At 42.1% G+C, this 20,664-nt stretch overlaps 1 protein-coding gene and 1 non-coding gene across 2 annotated transcripts; both read right to left on the bottom strand.

Annotated features, from left to right (window-relative positions):
* Positions 1-7,049: 7,049 nt before the first annotated feature.
* LOC119256406 (U6 spliceosomal RNA) lies at positions 7,050-7,157 on the bottom strand. The gene has a single exon (XR_005127745.1). It is a non-coding gene; the product is annotated as a U6 spliceosomal RNA (small nuclear RNA).
* Positions 7,158-12,199: 5,042 nt separating this feature from the next.
* LOC119254680 (olfactory receptor 51E2) lies at positions 12,200-13,337 on the bottom strand. Its single transcript, XM_037521781.2, has one exon. It carries the CDS (start codon positions 13,286-13,288, stop codon positions 12,326-12,328), a length of 963 nt encoding a protein of 320 aa, XP_037377678.1. The 5' UTR covers positions 13,289-13,337; the 3' UTR covers positions 12,200-12,325.
* Positions 13,338-20,664: the final 7,327 nt, after the last annotated feature.

The following is a 20,664-nucleotide window of genomic DNA, read 5'->3' as shown; positions in this document are numbered from 1 at the left end:
TTGCTCGGACTGACTGACATCTTGGGTGAACTTCTCCGCTCCCCTCTGGCTCTTCCAGGAGCCATCTCTGTCTTCTGGGGGAGCTTTCTGCTGGTTTTAGGCAGTTTTTACTGAAGAAATGTCCCTGTTCTCAAATGGCGAAGCGGGATGCAGTCCCTGCGCCTCCGGTTTCAGGCACACTCTTCTGCGCCCCCGGTCTGCCCCGGACGTGGGTGTCTGCTCCCTCTGTGGGCTCAGACTGCTGGTCGGAAGGGGCCTGGCGTGGAATAACTTCCCGGCTGGCCACTGGGTCCTCCAGAAACCTTCTGCCCTTTTCAAGCAGTCTTAAGAAATGTCCTGTTTTATAGGGTGTTAGTGACTTTTTTTTTTCCTGGTCGCTAGGTGGCGCCAGAGATCTCTCCTATTGTCCTTGGGGGCTGTTTTTCGCCTCCCCCACCCCGTGGGACAGAGAACAGAGCGGGAATGGTAGGGTACACCTCAACAGCTTTGGGGTGCTGTGTCTGCCTTGTGCCCCACCGTCGTGGAGAAACCACGCCCCGAATTTTCGTGCCCCGGGTCTCAGTTCAAAGCCCTCAGTTCCAGGACGCGGGCTGTAGCCCAGTTCAGTGGCGCGGGAATGGCGCCTTTTGCACCGCTCCCGTGCCCGGGTGCCTGGTTCCTGCTCACTCAGGGAGGGACCTTCACCTCAGTGAGGACCTCCGCGCGTCTCCCCGCAAGCCTAGGTCGTCTCCCCGCAAGCCTAGGTCGCAGGCGCGGGGACCTGGGCAGCCGCGATCCAGGTCTGCACTTGCTTTTCAAGCTCCCCGAGCGCGCCGCTCTCCTTGCAAGCTTACCGGCAGCCCGGGCTGTGTGCGCGTCTCCCGGGGTCTTTGTTCTTCTCTAATGGCGCCCGGAGCCGTTCGCTCACCGCCGCGGCGGATCCTGCAGGGTTCGCCTCAGCTCCCGTTCACGGGGTGTGGTGGCTGCAATAGTTCCTTTCCACTCCCAGTCCCGCTTGCTGAGTCGTTTGTTCTTGTGGGCCGTTTTGGTTTGTTGTTTCCTCCTCTCTGCCGGTCGGAGAGTGCCGCCTCTGTGGGCGGGGGAGGGGAGCAGGGTTCTGCGCTTCCCTCCCTTCTAGTCCTCTTTTATGGCCACTTTCTTCTTCGGGCAGTTCGCTGGAGTCACCCGTTTATCTTCCGTGTCCCAGTTCTCACTGGGACCTGCCGCTTTTCCTCCCTATTCACTTTTTTTAAAGGGAGATCTTACTCGCAGCGTCTCCTCGCCGCCATGTTGCTCCGCCCCCTTCCTGAGTCTAGTTTTGATATCAAGGTAATGTTGGCCTTGTTAAATGAGTGGGAAATGTTTCCTTTTCTTCATTTTTTTAAAAGAAGAGTTTGAGAAGGATTTGTAGTAATTTTCCTTTAAATATTTAGTAGAATTCATTGGTGAAACCAGTGGTCATTTTCATTTCCATTCATTTTAAAGTATATTTTATTTCCTCCGAGACTTTTTTTTGCTACCCTAACTTGTTCAAGAGTGTGTTGCTTAGTTCCAAAGTTGTCTTTCTGTGATTTCATTGTAGTTGGAGCATATGCTCTGTGTGACTTTATTCTTTTAAGTTTGGTTTCCATTAACATTGAGGGAGGAGTGTTCATTACCTAGTGGCGATAGGAATTTTCTCCAAGTAGTCTTTATGACAACATGGTTGGGGAGTCATCATGATGGCTGAGTGACGGTAAATATCCTGACTTACTATGGGGTGTCTTCTAACTTTATCTAGGAAGGCATAGGGATGTGACCTCATAACATCATAATTTACCTTTTCCAGAGACTTCTTGAGCTTTCCATGGACACCATGGGAGCAAAAACTTCCTCCTTACTGGTTGGCAGATACGAAAACGTCAACTGCCTTCTTGATCTCTAACACTACCCTAGGAAGAGTGTTGGGTGCCTTATATAGCCTGGGAAGTTGGAAGTCCAGGCTTTCCACTCAACATTTGCCTGTGTATGCCAGGAGTTGGATCACAGTTCTTTTGGTGGGGTTTGGTGGTTGCTATATTAAAGAATGTCTTTAAGGATGACTTCTGCCTCTCAAGGATGCCCCTTTTATAGTACTTTGACTAAAGAGAGCAGATAGGGTTTTTATTATCTGTGCCTGTTAGCCTTTCTGGGTTTCTAGTTTCTTCAGCAACAATTCTGGGATATATGAGATAAGAAGGCCCAAAGGACTCACAATTGTGTTGCTTCTCTGATTCCTAGCTAGTCAGCGTCTGCAACCTTTCTGAATCTTCTTGTTTGTTATATATATAATGTCCAGAGAATTTAGTTGTACTTAGTAGCTAAATAGGAATACAGAAAAATAAGTCTATTTCATTTTTCTCAAAGTTAAAGTCCCCTTTAAGATTTTTTTCTATTGAGGTTTAATTGACATATTTCCCTTAAGAATTTTATTTACCTTTTAAAAAGTCTTAGCTCCTTATATATTGTAACCTACTCAAAATCCCTCTGACTTTATCTTTTTCCCCCAGCCATTTCATAGCCATCATTATGGCTACCAGTTTTGTGCTGGTTTGATCAGCTTAACAAAGTGCAACCTGTCAGAGTTTTAACTCAGCCCAGTGCCATATACCTCCTTTGGAGATTTTTCTTTGACGCTATTGCATGGGGGCCTGCAGAAGCCACTAAACACTCATGCAGAAGCAAACTGGGATGCTAGGGAGTTAATGCTCTGTGAGGCAATTCTTAAACAGATGGGGGGCAGGAGTGATAATTACTTCCACATTATTTTAGGGAGTCCTGCAAGATCTGGCAACAGTTGCCATTTTGTCTTGAATTTCCCCTTTACTGCTTCAATCCCACTGTACACTTTCTCACTGGATCATGTGCCCCAACAGAGTAGCTGGATTTAGACCTTTGTCTCGGGGAATCCAAGGAAGACACAGATTATACTCTGGCAATAAAGTTTTATTTCAGTATCAGAAATCACTTCATTGTTTCGTATCTCCACAGTACTCCCTCTGCTTTTCCTCATTTACTCTCCATAGCACCGTACTCAGGCTTACTGCAAATATCATTTATTCATGAAACTTTCAGGCACACTCTTGCCAAAGCTGCTTTCGCTCTCCTCCTTCTGGCCATTCTACCTTATAAATCTCATGATGTGGCCACTGGGGCCCCTACATTAATAAATTTGGTTTTATATCTGACCTCTACTATAATATCTGCTATTGTTTATTTGTGTATTCACTTCACTTTTTATAGGGTCTGAAACATTTGTGAATGGTTCTTGAATGTTCAACTTTGAATGATAGCAAAGAAATGGACATTGGACATGAATTCTGGCAACAGCTGGGGGAATTGAGGTGATCATCATCGGAAGGAATCCCAAATATGTGATGCTGGTAATCTCTGACCGCAAATATTACTGAGTAAATATTTCCTTCTAATAATAATTAAAAAATCCTAGGGACATCTCTATCCTCAGGAAAAAAAAACAAATTTATGTTCTGTTCTTGTTAATTTAATTTGGGATAAATGATGTGCTGCTCAGAGTTGGGGCTAAGTGAAATTACTGGGGGATGGAAGCTTTTTTACGTATGGGTAACCACAGACTCTTTGGCCCCCAAGGGGAATTCGATACCTAAACTGGTGCCCTCCACCGACAAGGCCAAAATAAACACGGCTGGGAACAGGGCAGTGTTTTCATGGTCCTCAGTCCCTGGAGACTTTCTCACTGGGAAAGATTCTCTCACTGTAGTGAGCATTTGCCTGAGTCGCAGGGCGTCTAATGGCCAGGGCTGCCTGGAACCACCTCTACCAGTTGACTTAGCAAGCAGAGCACCCAGAGGGCCTCCTCCTGGAAACCCTTCCAGGTCAATGGGAACTGGACAGCAAGAACTCTCCCAGGATCCTGGTCTATGTGAATAAGAAATAAACAATGGATACAAACCTCGTTTGGTTTACCACCTTCTAGAATGCAATCATATTTTCTTGGGACAACTCTGAAAACTGTGGACTTTCTGTTGGTCTTCCTCCTTTAGTTCAAAACACTAGTCATTTTATTTTTTTTTTTTTTACTATGTCATTTTTAAATTGGCAACATTTTATTTTATTTTATTTTTTTAAATAAATTTTATTTTTATATTCCCCATACAATTGCAACCCCCTTATTTTGACCCCAATCCCTCCCCTCCCCACCTCCCACCCCCCGTAGAGTGTCTCTGGTTCATAGTTTTTTGTTGATTTTGATTTTCACTTTCTTATAAACACTAGTCATTTTAATCCCATTTGAATCCCACCTTCTCCATTCACCATGCTCCTTTCCTTTTTCCCACCTCCCAGCCTTAGTTCTGGTGGGGGTATAAGAGAAAGAAAAACCAAACAATCTTGTTCTTAAATTCCAAGCTCCTAGACTAATGTGACTAAATAGTGGTTTTTTTTTTTTTTTTTTTAATCTGTGTTTTGCTTGCTATGGCTTGCTTGCCATAGACAGAAACCCACATTCTGATCATTCAAAATCCCTGTGGGACACAGGGATTTATTCCCAACCCTTCATCGGTACTAATAATAATGAGGATGTATTGAGCTAATGATCTGTATTAAATACTGTTCTAAGTGTTATACATATATTATTGCATATAATTCTCACTAAACCACTGACGGTAGGTACTATTATCATCCCTAAGAAACATGAGGAAAACAAATCCCAGAAAGGGTAAATTGACATGAGTCACAGAACTGTTTGCTTTTTCTATTGCTCTGGGCTTCCTTTTAGAGAGCCTGTGAATATCTCCTGGGGTGGAAAATCCCCAATCTTTGAGAGATTGAATTTTGGAAAGAGCCATAATTGGCAGAATCAAGGAGTAGGAGATCAAGTTGAGAAACACCATGTTTGGACAAACAGCAGGTGTGGCCCGAGGGAGGGTCTGGCTTTCCAGTGTGAGTCAATAAGCAGTCCCCAAGGGATCCTGGAGAGTTTTAGCCCAGAGGCCTTTGGAAATGCTGTGGCTTCTTAATGTTCAGAACAAGGAATGGGATTTAGAGAACAGCTAATTTAATCACCATGGTTTATAGAGTTAGTTCAAAGAAATGATGTGAGTTAGACAAGGTCACTCCCCTCATCGCAGAATAGGAACTTATCTCAGAGGTCCTGTACCCCATCCCAGGTCTCTGGGATGCACTTAACTACCTGGCTGGGGGCACACCATGCTCATGTCCTCCCTGCTCTCTGAGCTGCTCTAGGGACACATGAATTCTCTTCTAGGACAAAGAGGAGTGTGGAGTAAGAGATTCACCATCTCTCTCTCTTTTTTTTTTTTAAAGATTTGTTAATTTACGTATACAAGAACTGAGGTGAAGGCTAGAGTTGCGGGGGTAAGAGGATTCACCAGAGACAGAGTGGAGAGCAGAACAGAAGGATCTATGGAAATACACTGTTGAGGGGAGCAGTGAGTGAGACAGGAGAGGTCTGCTGCGCCATGTAGGTTAGCTCCCTGACCAGCCGGGTATCTAACTCACGCGGCAGTGGCTGATGATAGCTTGATAGCGCTGTGTCTTTAATCCCCTGTGCCATCAGGGAGGCCCCGGGTCAACATCTCCTTAAAAACAGTTCACATCACTCCACTAGATGGAGTCCGTGGAAGCAGGGACAGCTGACTTAATCTTCGAATGTTCCTTTTCCTTTCAGAAGAAATATGGAAACTTAGAGAACAAAAGATTTTTTTCTCATAGACTGAATTCATCTTGAACTCTGAAGGGGAAATGTTATCTTGGCCTGCATGTTTCGAAAGGAACAACAGAGGCACAGGAGGGTAAACGATTTGTCCAAAGTCACCTCCTAGGGGAAGTCATTTTCCAAGATCCTTGTCACTTACATTGACATTCCACGATGCTTGTAAGACTACATTCTCATCAAATGTGAAAAAGTAAACTGCAGCATCATGGAAACGTGGTTTAAGTCTGGGCTCAGCCATTTACTATTGAGTGACTTAGTGAAAATTACATAAATTACTCTTTCATAAGTTTCATCTTTGCATCAGTTTCCTGAATTGCAAAATGAAGAGCAATTTGCAGGGTAATTTGGTTTATTCAAAGTCACTAATTTTCCAAAAATGCTCTCATAGAAACATCCGGAACAATGTTTGACCAAATGACTCAGCCCACTTGCACATAACATTAATTATCATAGGGTTCTCTGATTTTGTCTAATCTGCAAAATTACCACCACTTTATCATTCTAATCAGTACATTCTTGCTAAATGATTCATTGATAGTCATAAACTGCAACATATTTTTGGAAGTTTTTTCCATTTCTGTATTTTTTTGCCTGACGAATGAAACCCCATTATGAAGTCATAGGAATAAAAAAAGAGGTAAGAAAATCTGTGACTTACCCAAGGACACAGAGTCAGGAACTTGGTCTTCCCTCTTTTGTTTGTTTACCTTCAGGCTATGTGACCAGAGGCAAGGCAATCGATGTTCTTCACTATGGGAATTGAAATCTATAAAAATTTCCTTTTTTTTCCCCATAGAAGGACTGGGGTGTAGGTCCGAGGTGCAGGAGGTGAGAAGATTCACCAGAGACAAGTGGGGAGCCGAATAGGTGGATCTATTGAAACATACTGTTGAGGGGAGCGGCAGGCAAGACAGGAAAGGTCTGCTGTACCATATGGGTCAGCTCCTTGGCCTGGGATCAAATCCAGGCCATAGAGGTCATATTGCTGAGACTTAACCCTGAGGCCACCAGGAAGGTCCTGAAATCTATAAAAATTTCCACTAAAAAATCATGGGACTATCATAATCCTAGTTGTCCTATTGTTGCTTTGGATTAAATATCATCCTCCTTTTGCAATTTCAGTTCTTCTTAAATTGTATTATTTTTATTAAGGTGATGTTGTTTGCAGCACTATATGATTAGAAGTATAGGCTCACTCTCTTCAGATGCATGCAACCACAGTACACCCAACCACCAAAGCACCAGTAATTCTCTACCACAGTCCACTGGGTCGCTCTTTATTTTGCTTCCCTCACCTTCCCCTCTGGTAGCCTCAAACTGAGGGTCAGATTTCCAAAAAAATATGGAATGCTTCATGAATTTAGGGGTCACCTTTGTGTAGGGGTCATGCTGATCTCTTTTTATATTGTTCCAATTTTTGTTTATGTGCTGCTGAAGCAAGCACTCTTTTGGCAGTTTTAATAAAACCTAAATTACGTGTACACACACACACACAAACCAATATATCCAAAATAGTCATTTCAATATGTTCTTAATGTAAAATTGATAATGGTATCTTTTACATTCTTTCTTTGTTGATTTTTTAGTTGTAGTAAAACATACATAATCTTAAGATGGCTGAGTCAGGGAGGGTCCTGGGACAAGGACAGGAATCAAGCTCAAAAAATTTGCAAGAATTTTGCTGTTCCCACAGTCTGCTAAATAGGAGGTTAAAAACCTAGTAACTCTGGGCCTGAACACTTGCTGCCATAAATTTCCTGGCTCATTGTTTTGTTTTGTTTTTGTTTTTGTTTCACCATTTTGGAATTAGTGCTCCACAGTTTATCATGTTGACTGCTATGGGAAAAGAGGGAGTTGCAGACAGACAGAGAAAAGCGTCACAGGCCTTGAGACCAGACTGGGTCACACCAGAGCTGTAGGCACACGGCATCCATGAGATGCTCGCTTTGGAGATGGTCACCGGCCCCAACCTGCTCTGATGGGTGCCCACAACTAGCAACAAATGGGCTTTTGGCAAATCCACTCTCCTTGCTTACTGAGCCAATAAAGGTTATTTTCTTTGTTCTCAACCCCCAGTCCTAAAACCTACTGTAGTGCCAGCAATGGCACAGAGCAGGATACCTATGTTTGGAGCAGATGGGTAAAGGAGAGTGCTGGAGACTTCTGTGGCTTTCTCAGGCTTTTATTGAGCTTTTACATGCATTGCAGCAAACAGATACACGGCAGGCAGGCCTCCAAGCCCCCAGCAAGTTTTCTCTCTGGGCTTCTCTGGCCTTCTTCTGTCTCCTATCTCCTGCCTCTCTCGTGTTTCTGCTTCTCTTGGGGGAATATCTCAATACTCCTCCCATGGCCCACAGAAGTAAACAAGACAGCTTACAACAATGTAACAACTGCAGGTGCCCCATCAGGCAGGGCAATCCTAATGGCAGGAGGGCAGAAAAGCCTGAAAACCATTTACCCTACCCTTACATAGACCCCTGGTCTGGCTCCTCAGAGAGTCCATGTTTCTTGCCCAAGGAGATCTCTTAGAAGTTCTCTTTTACCATTCATTAATCATCAAATCCTTGCCTGCCCTCACTAGTGTCTGTAGAGGCTTCATTTTATTTTATTTTATTTTATTTTTTAAATGTTAGTGAAATAATGTATTTATTTATTTATTTATTTTTACATTGCTGTTCATTTTTGTACATTGTTTGATTACTCCTCTTAGGTGTTGTCCCCATAAAATTACAACCACAAAGACACTCATGAACCATCACCGTAGATTATTGTTCTCTTCCCTTCTGTTTTGATCCCTTTCCTTCCCCCTCCCCTGGTGAATGTCTCCAATTTATAGTTTGACTACTAGGTTTTTTTCCCTTTCCTGATGCTATGTATGGTTTCCCTGTATTCCTCCTATAAGTGAAACCATCTGATATTTTTCTTTTTCCTTCTGCTGACTTATTTCACTGAGCATAATCCCTTCCAACTTCATCCATGTTACTGCGAATGGCATAAATTTATCTTTTTGATGGCTGAGTAGTATTCCATTGTGTATAGATACCACATCTTCTTAATCCAGTCATCTGTTTTGGGGCATTTAGTTTGTTTCCTGGTCTAATCACTATGGAAAGCTGTGTAGAAGGTCCTCAAATTACTAAAAATGGAGCTACCATATGACCCAGCAATCCACTCCTAGGAATTTACCCAAAGGACACAAAAGCATTTATTCAAAAGGATATTTACATTCCTATGTTCATTGCAGCACTATTTACAACAGCTGAAATATGGAGGCTTCTTTTTAATCGCAACCAGAGGGTCTCAAGAACACTTTCTTGGGTTTGGGAGCAGGGCCTCTCAGTTCATCCCATTGATTTCCAGCAGGTGAAGCAATGGACAGTGGCTGGTTCACTCCCAGTTTATACACCTGCCTTGTTGGAGGATTTATCAGACTGAGAGACCAGGGCTGCTCCCTTGTTTTGACAATTTTTAAGTTTACAATTCTGTGGTATTCCTTACATTGCTGTTCAAGCATCACCACTATCCATTTCTAAAACTTTCACATCATTCCAAATTGAAATTGTGTACCGGTTAACTCCCTCCCCCTTCCAGTATTTGTTAACCTCTATTCTACTTTCTAGCTCTTGTTGCCTATTTTAGGTACCTTATAATTTGCCTGTTTTTAAGAAATTATCTTAGGTAACTCTAATTTGCCTATTTTAGATAACTTATGTAAGCGGAATCATACAATAATTGTCCGTTTGTGTCTAGTTTATTTCACTTAGCATGATGTTCTCAACATTCATCCATGTTGTAGAATGTATAAGAATATTATTCTTTTTTATGACTGAATAATATTCTACTGTATGGATATACCACTTTTGTTTATCCATTCATTTGTTATGAGCATTTTGGGTTATTTTCACCATTCTGCCTATTTTGAATACTGTTTTTGTGAATACTGACATACAAATTTCTGAAATATTTTTTAAAAATGAAAATCTTAGGGCAGAGGGGAAAAAGGAAAGAGCAATAAAAAATGAATAACATGGGCTATGGTGGGATGGTGAGGCAATTTGGAGCGGGAGATAGATGCTTTATTAAATTGAAAATATGGTCATGATCTTAGACATATGGAAGTAGATAGGAGGGTAAGATTTAAGGTAGAGTAATATACAGGGGGTAGAAGAGGATGAATGTTTTGGGGAGACATGGGGGTTATCCAACCTCATAAATTAAGGTCCTGACCTCATTCTTTGAGGATAAGATCCAATCCTTGAATTTTCACTTTCACAGCAGCTCAGCATCCCTTTGTTCCTTTAGGAAAGTCACCCATTTTTTTCATTCTTTCTCTTTCCCTCAAGTCCTGGACTTTCTACATGTCATCGAGGCCACTTTACTGCCTCTGAGCAGGGAAGCACAATCGGATACTCACAAGTAAATATGCTAGGAGGGCTCTTCCCTGGGAAGGAGGTCAAATGTCTGAGGTTCCCTCCTCCAAAGAAAGCACCCATAGGTAGGAATGTCCTCCATGCTTGATTCCACCATGTCCCCCACCCAAGATGAAGTGACTGAAGGAAGACATGAGCCCAGTGATTGAAGTAGACTTCAGCTTCTCATCAGACCCGCTCAGGAATACAGTGGGATTGTCCACCCTGAGAAAGATGCCTCCAGCATCTTTTTATCAGACTTTTTTTTAAAAAAAGAATTATTTATGCATACAAGAACTGGGGTATAGGCCAGAGGTGTGTGGGGGTGAGGACTCACCAGAGACAGAGTGGGGAACAGAACAGGTGGATCCATTGAAACACACTGCTGAAGGGAGCAGTGGGTGAGACAGGAGAGGTCTGCTTTGCCATGTGGGTTAGCTCCCTGGCCAGGGATCGAACTGGTGCCACAGTAGCTGGTGATAGCTTGATAGTGCTGAGACTTAACCCTTTGCACGACCAGGGAGGCCTGCATCCAGCATTCTTACAACTGTACAAATGGTATCTCTCAGGACATCTGCACTGGAGGGAATGAAGACTCGGGAGTCTCTCACATCCCCAAATCTGAGTTTATAGGGTTCTATCAATGTAAAATCAGTAGCATAATACTTAGAAGAATTTAAAATAAAATTTTATTATATCAACGCTAAAGTTAAAACCCAGACATTCATATATTTGACAGGTACAGAATGCACTAAGAAAACAAAGACATCATAAAGTAAATGTAAAAGATAAATAGGAGAAAAATATTGTCCTTTAATTTGGAAAGAAGCAGGCTGTAGATGATAACCATGGCTGTAAATTGTGAAGGGTAATTTTAAGATTTTGCCTGCAACAAGGGCAGAGCTATGTCACAATACAAATACAAAATCATTCATCTGATCAGATTGCAGAGACTGTTAAACCAGAAACAATATCACATGGAAATGAAGCAACTGTATTTGCTTATCAAATTAATTCCAAATCTTGGCACAGCACCCACAGACTCTGTGACTTAGTTATGTTAACTTGTTCATGTAAGCCTCATTTCTCTCACTTATAATGGAGAGAAAAACCGGTATCTACACCATAAATTTGTTGTGCAGATCAGATAAAACCTTAATCACACTGCTGGGAACATGGTCAGTACTCATGTTTATTGGTATAATTAATGAGGACTTAGATAAATTCTTAGGTGATACATAGTAAGCCACAATGACAAGGCCTGGTTTCTGTAAATAATCAGTTTGATTTCCCCACTTTAAAAAGTTGTATATGCCAGCTAAGAAAGACCTCCATAATGAAATTTAGAAAGTAGCAGCAAAAACAAGTCACTAGTAAGTTTAGCATATTTGCTTAAAGATACCATAAAATTGTTTTACAAGGTAATTTCAGTAATGTTTTCTTATACTTTTTCTCAACATTTTAATCATGTCTTATTTTATAGCAGAGTCTTTAAAGGTCACATAATATTCCTTCAATATGGTTTATTCCACGTAACATTCCATGAAGTAAATGGGCCACACTTGAGTTTCCTATTCCTTACATTATATGTTATTTCCCAGAATTTCTAATGTATCACTATTCTAAGTAATGGAATGTGCAATATAGTTTATGAAAAACTATTTTCTGCATTTAGGGATAAATTTCCAAAAATGACTTTACAGCATTAAAGACTTACTAAACTTATTAAAAGTTTTTGCTACATATTTCCAATTATACCATCAGCTCTGATGCTCAAGAATATGTTTCAACATAATCTCTGATTTCATTGTGAATTTTCATTAATTAAAAACTGCTAATTTGACAGGCAAAAATTTTACCTAATTATTGCTTTAGTAGAGATTTCTTGGATTATTAGACAGAATGATTTTTCCTTTGTTTCAAAGTCATTGGTAATTTTTGTTATTCTTTATGCCTGTTCACTATGCTTTGGGGCCATAGTAACTTTTTTAATTTAAACTTTTTATATAAAAAAGATATAGCTTACATGTTGATCTATGGGAAGGAATTATTAGAGTCTCAAAAATTTTTTCCCAAGTATAGGTAGAATTTGGTAGTCAAACTGGAGAAAAGCATTGATGTGCTATGGGCAACTGGAATTGAGCCAGCATTATGAAATCACTACACCAAGCCATTAAAGGGAGGGCCAGTGGGGTGATAAGGGTCACCTGCCTCCCACAGCCTGAAGGTCCTTGTCACAGCTGACCTTGAAGATGGCTATCACCCGGGTCCTGATCTGTTTGGTCTTGGCACCATAGATGAGAGGATTGATTACAGGGGGCAGAAGCAGGTAGATGTCACCCATGAGAACATGCACGATGGGATCAAGGCTATTTCCAAAACGGTGCACCACGGAGAGGCCTATGAGTGGCACGTAGAAGGCCAGTACCACGCTGATGTGTGACACACAGGTTCCAAAGGCCTTGGCCCGCTCTGCCTTGGAAGGTAGTTGTAGGACCGTTCGTATGATCAGGAAATAGGACAAGGAGATGCACAGGACATCCACTCCCATGACCAGCAGGATGGCCGTGAGACCATAGACAATGTTGGGCAATGTGCCTGTGTAGGCCAACTTCATCACATCCTGATGCACACAGTAGGAGTGTGAGAGTATATTGGAGTGGCAGAAAGTCAGGCGCTTGATGAGCAGAGGCAGTGGGACAAAGAAGAGGGATCCGCGAACCACGGCCACTATGCCGATCTGGGCTGTCACTGTGTTGTTGAGCACCGCGGCATGGCGCAGTGGGTGGCAGATGGCCACGTAACGGTCAAAGGCCATGGCCAGCAGGATGGTGGACTCAATGGCTGAGAGAGTGTGAATAAAGAACATCTGGGTAATGCAGGCATCGACGGTAATCTCCCGGGAATCAAACCAGAAAAGGGCGAGGATCTTGGGCATGGTGGATGTGGACAAAGCCAGGTCAATGGCAGCCAGCATGCAGAGAAAGAGGTACATGGGAGCATGCAGGCTGCGTTCTGTCCTTACAATGAAGACCACGATGCAGTTTCCCAACACTGCCACGGCATACATGGAGAGCAGGGGGAAGCCGATCCAGAAGTGGGCTTTCTCTAGTCCTGGGATACCAATAAGCACAAAGGTGGTGTGTGAGAAGTTGCAGGAATTCATAGCTGGCACTGAGAAGGGGGCCCTTGAGAGAGTGAGGTCACACTGGCAGCCTGCTAAGACACGGAGCATAGTCAGAAAGGCCAGCCCTGGAAACCGAGGAACCGAGTGCAGCTTAGCACCCCGCCCCTACTCTCTCCTTCCACTCCTCCAAGTCATGAAGGCCCTCTCCTTATCTCTGAAGCCCTTTCCAAAGGGGAAAGTGATAGCTCAAATTTATTTTTCAATAATTACTCTTAGTGTCCATCTTCATTTTTAAAAAGGAGAATGGTGCTTATTCCAAAATACATCACTCCCAATTGCCCTCACATTTCTTCTCCAGTCCCACAGCTTCATTGCCTAGAAACTGGGAGTCTCGTTTTTCAGGTGGGTGTTAAGAGTGTGTTCTCTTTTCTGTCCTTCAATTATTCATTCACACCATAGGTTTTATTATATGACTCACTGTGTACAAGCTTATTTGTTAGCTGCTGTTGAAACAGAGGTAAAAGACACACCTTTTGCCTTTCAGATGCCCTGCCTAGGCATAAGACAGACAAGTAATCAAATTGTTAGCATTTTGGGATAAGAGTTAGCATAAGGTGTGCATTTAATGACGGGAGAGGGAGAGGCAGCTTTGGAGGACAGCTTTGGGAAAGGTGATCCTTTCATCCAGCCTTGAAAGATGAGTAGAAATCAAACAGACAGGAAACGGAACAAAGGTGTATGGAGTCCGTGAGGCTAGATAGGTAACTTAAAAAATAATTTAGGATTCCAGGTCCCCAGGTCTAAGGTCATTAGTAGGAGGAAGAAACACAATAATAGAAATTCTATTAAGTGAAAATGAACAAAAAAATTAAACAGAAAAGCACTATGAAAAAAACAGGCCAAAGTCAAACTCTTAAGGGAAAAAAGGGAAACTTATTTGGGGTCCTCAAAGCAGAGGTAGCAACTCCCTCCACTGAATTGTCCAGAGAGGAAGGTGCTGTTGGGAGGTATCACCTCCTTACACACCTGGCTGCCTGCCATGGTCTCTGCTCACATCTGAAAGTTGCCTTCAAAGTCCTTCTCATTGCCAGGAGGAGAACTTGTGTTGAGTCCTGATTCTCCTGCAGCTTTGTCTTCACTAAGACCTCTGCCAACAAGTCATTCATATAAGGGGAGCCATTTCTTTTTTGGAAGGCCAGTGTTGCTCTGTCTCCCTGGACACCTAGCATCTCTCCTCACTAACCTAGGCTTCCACAGTGCCCTGATATTTACAAGCAATTGTCTTAAGGGGTAAAGAGATTGGCTTTGAGAAAAGGCCCTGAATCTTGGGAATATACTGCAGATATCCTTATCTGTGATGTTCAAGCTGATGTGCTCATGTGCTGATCCCCCTCCCACTCCCCCCTCCCTGGATTCTTCTTCATCCCTAGCTTGGGTTCTAACTGCAACCAGATGTTCTTCCATTTAGTCTTATTTTGGAGATCAGTGGTTTTATAATGTAATATCATGAAATGAGAAGTAAAAAATTTGACCTGGCTTAACCCCATCTTGGATAAGCAAGGAAGAATATATCCAGAGTTCAAAGGTCAAAGTATATTTAAATTTCACAAAATTTGTACGTTTGACTACTGTTTGCTCTTCTCACAACTTGTGCAAGGCTAAAACAGTTACCCCCTTCACAAATTTGGCCCCCTGCTACTGTCAGAGAAAGAAATACCTTTTCAGAATAATTGTATCCTTCAGTGAGATAAAGGTGATTTGTACCTCATATCCATCTCATTATCTAAATATCTATCATCAAGTTCTTGGGGAGGGAGATTCAGAATCCAAACAAATCAGGCTGACAGGTATGTAATAATGCCAAAGAGGCTTATCTGGAAGGAGGCCAGACCGCTGGATCTCTGTATCTAACAGAAGGGGGCCCAGGTGGAGAAAAGGGCAGGTGTGGTCAGTAGCAAGGGAGCTCAGAAATGTATTTCCCTGTTCTCAAGACTTTTGGCCATGCTGCTGCTCTCAGCACAGATAAAATAAGGGTCTATGAAGACAGTTGGATACGTCCCAATTTGCCCCCCCCCCCACCAAAGCATCTATTCTTTGCTGATCGCAATGTAAGTGTTGGGGCCATCATCTTGTTTTCCCACTTACCTACCCCAGACCTCATTTTCCTCCCAGTTTAACTGGCTTTCTGCCTAAAGTGACTCTTTTGGCTCTGAATGTAGCAGTTACATCCCTTCTTATTTCCTCTGGACAGTCAGTTCATGCTTTGATACATTTCTTTTCAACCCAGGAAGCTATGGGTACTACACAAGGGCCTTCCTGTCCTTAAATTAAAATGAGGCATTTTGTGGGTTATTCAAGGTCCATGAGGATGGCAAAGAGCCTTGAGCTGTCAACCCCAGGTAAGACTGCACTCACCTTAGAATGGTGCAATCCTGTTTAAGAGCAGCTGGAACTGGCTTGGCCTGCACACATAGGCCTATTTATAGTCCTGCCCAGGAGGCCTATGGGAAAAGGCTGTGGGAGCAGGCCCAGGACTGAGATCCCAGGGGCCTAGTAGACAGGAGACTCCATGTCTCCATGTCCACTTGTATGTCACTCCCATAGGCTTCCTAGTGTCCAGGGGAAGCAATCACAATCAATCCCACATGTATACTTCGGGGCTCTTGACCATCTATTTCTACTCTTCCAAGTAACTCAAATTCCCAGTAAGCAATCAATAGTGGTTAGTACTTTCCTTATTAGCTACTTTGCTAAACACAACAGGCAATGAGTATAGTTATGTCCTTGGATTCTAGGAATTTCTTTAAAAACCATGATGGGTACATAAAACCAATAATGGCCATAATTAAAAATCAGGTTATGGGGCCTCCCTGGTGGTGTAAGGGGTTAAGACGCAACCTGTGAAGTTATCTGCAGCCAGTGCAGTACGAGTTTGATCCCCAGCCAGGGAGCTACCCAAATGGTGCAGCAGACCTCTCCTGTCTCGCCCATTGCTCCCCTCAGCAGCATATTTCAGTACATCTGCCTGTTCTGCTCCCCACTCTGTCTCTGGTGAATCCTCTCACTTCCCACAACTCTGGCCTGGTCCCCAGTCCTTGAATATATAAATATATAAATAAAAAAAAATCAGGTCATTACACTTTTTCTTTTCCTAGCTTTTCTTTCAGTTGCTGAAATAGACCCTGAGGTAGGGAAGCCCCTCTTTATTGCACCTGTGTTACAGATAAAGGACAGATGAGATAAAAATTCCTTGCCTTACGTCATGGAGTTAAATAGTGATAACACTGGTCGGATATCCAGTATTTCAGCTCTTTATTCATTCACATTCAACAAATATTTATCAAGTGCCTATAGTGTAATATTAAAAGAGAATCTTCATGGACTCATGAAGTATGCATTCTGGTAAGAGAAACTATAAGTAGAATTAATAGGAAAAATTAAATAGGCTGTAGGTAGCCAGAAGGAGAAAAAGATAAAGGGAAAAGAAAACAGGTAAATATCAGGGAAGGACAGCTGAAACACAGTTTTTTCAATTCTCTATATAAAGTTCTCCATGAGTGTATTGACAGGTACACATGATTTCCAGAAAATGATATTAATGAGACCCTTCCTTAATGTTTCAAATATCTACCACAAAAGGAAAACTTTGAAACATTCTTTAAAGGTAGGTATTTAAAAATTAATTACCCAGTCAAAATATCCTTTTTAAAGATGGCTGATATGTACGTACATAGTTCTTCTCATGATCAAACAAGATTTAGTCAAGAGTAGTAAGAAATATATTTTACAGCACTTAGAGTTTGAAGATAGTAGGGATAATTTCATAAGTTGTCAATCAAGAATGTGGCCATGTTGATTAAGTTTAGCTTGGGCAAAAATTCTTTTCTGAAGGCTCTGCCTTTGAATCCCATGTTCCAAATAACATGAATTAACACTATTAAACATATCCAACATATCCTATAAATATACCTACTGAAATCATGTCCTCCCCGCTGGCCCCAGCCCTGGCCCTGGGCTGGTCTCCCTTGTCTTCCATTCTCCTTGCATGCCCCACCTGGCTGCTGAGCTGCTGCAAGTTCCTCAGGGTTTTCCTCAGGTTGTGCTCCAGAGAGAGCAGTCCTTGGCTCAGCAGGGGGCGCCTGGGGCCTGGAGATCTAGGGAGGTTGCAGTCTCTCTTGCTCACCCAGCCAGGGAGCTGCTGCCGGGCCCTGGCTGCACCTGACTGCCTCCCTCCTGCAGGCTGCTGCCCTGCTGGGCAGTGCCTCTGGCCTCAGCTTGCTTCACCTGTTACAGGCTCTGAGACCAGGGCCCAAGTGGTTCATTTGTGAAAAGAGTGGTCACTGAAATTTTAAATGAAGTTTCCAGGGAAGGACTTACATATTGGAGACATTGAGGAGGAAGCCTGAAGACATGGGAAATAGATCTGTGGAGATTTCTGAGGAAGACAATTCCAGGAAGAAGGAACAGAAACTACAAATAGAGTTCTAGAAGGGAGTGTATGTGGTGGTTTAGAACAATAGGGAGATCACTGCCTGAACAGAGACAACAGAGGGAAAGCAGTGGGGAGATAAAGTCACATAGATAATAGGGAATTGTATCATACAGGACATTTAAGAATTTCTCTTTGGACTATGAATACAAGTTGCTACAATAGCAGCCTTATGTCTGTGACTGCTTTATTTATTTATTTTTTAGGAAAGTCTTCGTCACAGATGACATGAACCCTGCTAGCCACCCTCTTAAAGTGTCCACATTAATCCCTTGGCACCGAAACTTACAAGTAGCCAGGTTTGTTGGACAGTGGGGTTAACTGCAGATCAGTGTGTATGTGTGTGTGTGTGTTGGGGGTGTGAGGTGTGGGGTGGATTTCTGTAGCAATAGGGCGGGTGAACATCTTAGCTGTCTGGTACTTGAACTGAAATTTCTTTTTCTCCATTCTATTTTCAGGACTCTGAGAATCTCCATTCTTCTCAAGCCCAGGTTGCTCTTTCCTTTTTCGCTGCCCCCTCTCTCCGCACCCCACCTTAAGTAACACATGAAAATGAAACCCCAGACTGTAAGGGACTTTTCCACTTATTCCCAACAATGAATAAGTCACAGTCCCTGGTCTTGAGAGGTGGACACAGCATCTGCTGTAGGGAGAATGTTTACAGCAGCTTCTGAAAAGAGATGGGGGCTGTGGGAGTGAGAATGATGCCCACAATCTGAAGAAACACCTGGGAAGAACACCAGACAGACTGGATACTTCAGAAAGCAGGAAAAGGGTTCTGCAGCAGCCCTTCTATTCTAAGTCAAGAGAACTCAGCGTGTTAAAGGTGGCGGTACAGCTTGTGCAAAGTCATGTAATTGAGACAGGACAATCAGGGTTAAGGAAGCTGTTAGCTGTGCCTGGAACGTTGTATAGAAGAGAAGTAGCAGACCTGAAAGATAAATAGAGCCAGATCATTCATATTATATATATATATAAAATATATATTATATATTTATATATTTTATGTATTAATATTTATAATGTGGCAGTTTTGGGGTCTGGAAGACAGTGTAAACTAAACAGTCTTTACTCTCAAAGATCTTACCTTGTAATGAGTAAACTAGAATAGAAAGTAGTAAATATGTTGGGGTGGAGGAATTAATTAAAAACAAGGCAGGTGAGAGTGAGAGGAGACGGGATTTAGAGAAGAGAGATTACTATTATTATTTATATTGTATATATGTTATATTATGTATCTTTACATATTGTCATATACTTATTATGTCAAGGGCCTTGTAATAAGGTGACACTTAAGCAAAGAGGTACATGAACTGAGGCGGTGAAACTTGTGGGTGTCTAGGGGAAGAATATTTCAAATAAGGAGAAAAGCAAGTGTCAGGTCTGATGTTGAAGAGTGCTTGATGAGTTTAAGGTGAGTTTATTTGGAGGCTAGAGTAGGTGTAATGAGTGAAGAAAGGGGAGGAAGAATAGTAAGAGATGCAGTTGGCATGGTAGAGGGGAGTCAGCTCACATAAATCCTTATGAAATATAATAATGACTATGAATTTTCCCTGGACAAAACAGGAGGTCACTGGAACATGTGGAACAGAAGAAGTGACATCATCTGTCTTGTGTATTAAAGTAGTTGCTTTACTGTGGGGAATGAAGCAAGAGTCCCCAGGAAATGTTGCTCAAGTGGGCCCACTGTTTGATGACATTGAGTCAAAAACCATGCTACCAGCTTTTGGGAAAATAACCAGTTTAATGTAAAGTCACCTGGCAGGAGACTGGAGGCAAGGCTAAATTGGTTTCCTAAGGATGGGGCTTTGGGTAGTTTTTATGGGGTTGAAGAATAAATATAGAAAATGCAGTTTGGCAGAGTCTGGTTGGTTGCTTTCTGCTAAATCATGGGGTAACTCGAATTTGGGTCAAGAACTGCAACCATGTGTGCACCCCTCACTTCCAAATGTTATCCATCTAACCATGACTGGGCATCGTATTTCATCTTCCATGGCTATTTTCCATCTGGACAATGAGAAAACACCTCGAGGATAGATAGCATTCTTTTGGACCTGTACTATGAAACACAACTTGTCAACTTATGAGAAATGTTTTTTTTTTTTTTTTTTAAATGGGTAGGGGTATTTTCATCCCATTGTTGTATGCCCAGCCTGCCATTCTTCCAAGATAAGTAGAAATAGGAAAAGACCATCATGACCATCATGGTTTCAGAGACTTTTATATTTCAGGTCCAAGATGATGGCTTGGATAAAATAGTAGCGATAGAAGTTTTGGAAAGTATTTGAATTTCAGATATCAGTATATAGAATATCTGGAAAAGTGATCAGTATTTGCTGGTTGGTTGGATGTGGAATGGGAGAAACAGGCAGACATCAGGGCTAACTCCATGTGTTCTATCTCAACTCCATGTGTTCTATCCATGTGTTCTATCTCAATAGAGTTTTTGAGTTATGGGAGACTGTAGTTGAGAATGTTTTTTCCTTGATACAAATCTTAGGTATTGGCTTTGGACATGATGAGTCTAAGATGATTATTAGGCATTCAAGTGGAGATACTGATATATAGGTTGTTGAATATGAATCTGGACTATAAAAGTTAATTTGGAAATTGTCAGTATGTAGATGGTATTTAAAACCATGAAGCTGAATGAAATGTTCTGAGACATTCCAATGCTCAGAGATCAGAAAGATGGAAATTAAATAATTTAGACTGAAAATATCATTGTCAAAAATGCTGAGGACTTTTATATGATCCTTATTATTAAATAGGCAGTAAGTACTTTTGTCACTAAACAAATTAACTGTGGATAAGAATGACTACCTCTTCTTCCTTGCTGGATCTGATAGCATTTGTAGAACCCACCTGTACTGAGTGGCACTGAAGGCCCTTGAAATAGGTACTAAAATTTTGAGAATTAGTAGGT

The sequence above is a fragment of the Talpa occidentalis genome, unplaced genomic scaffold (genome assembly GCF_014898055.3).
Source record: "Talpa occidentalis isolate TD23 unplaced genomic scaffold, MPIMG_talOcc4v2.1 talOcc4.3, whole genome shotgun sequence".
NCBI classification, from domain to species: domain Eukaryota; kingdom Metazoa; phylum Chordata; class Mammalia; order Eulipotyphla; family Talpidae; genus Talpa; species Talpa occidentalis.
This window is presented reverse-complemented; position numbering and strand designations above follow the sequence as displayed.

Coding starts and splice junctions, on each gene's coding strand:
- LOC119254680 (XM_037521781.2), bottom strand. CDS start 13,288: ATGAATTCCTGCAACTTCTCACACACCACCTTTGTGCTTATTGGTATC.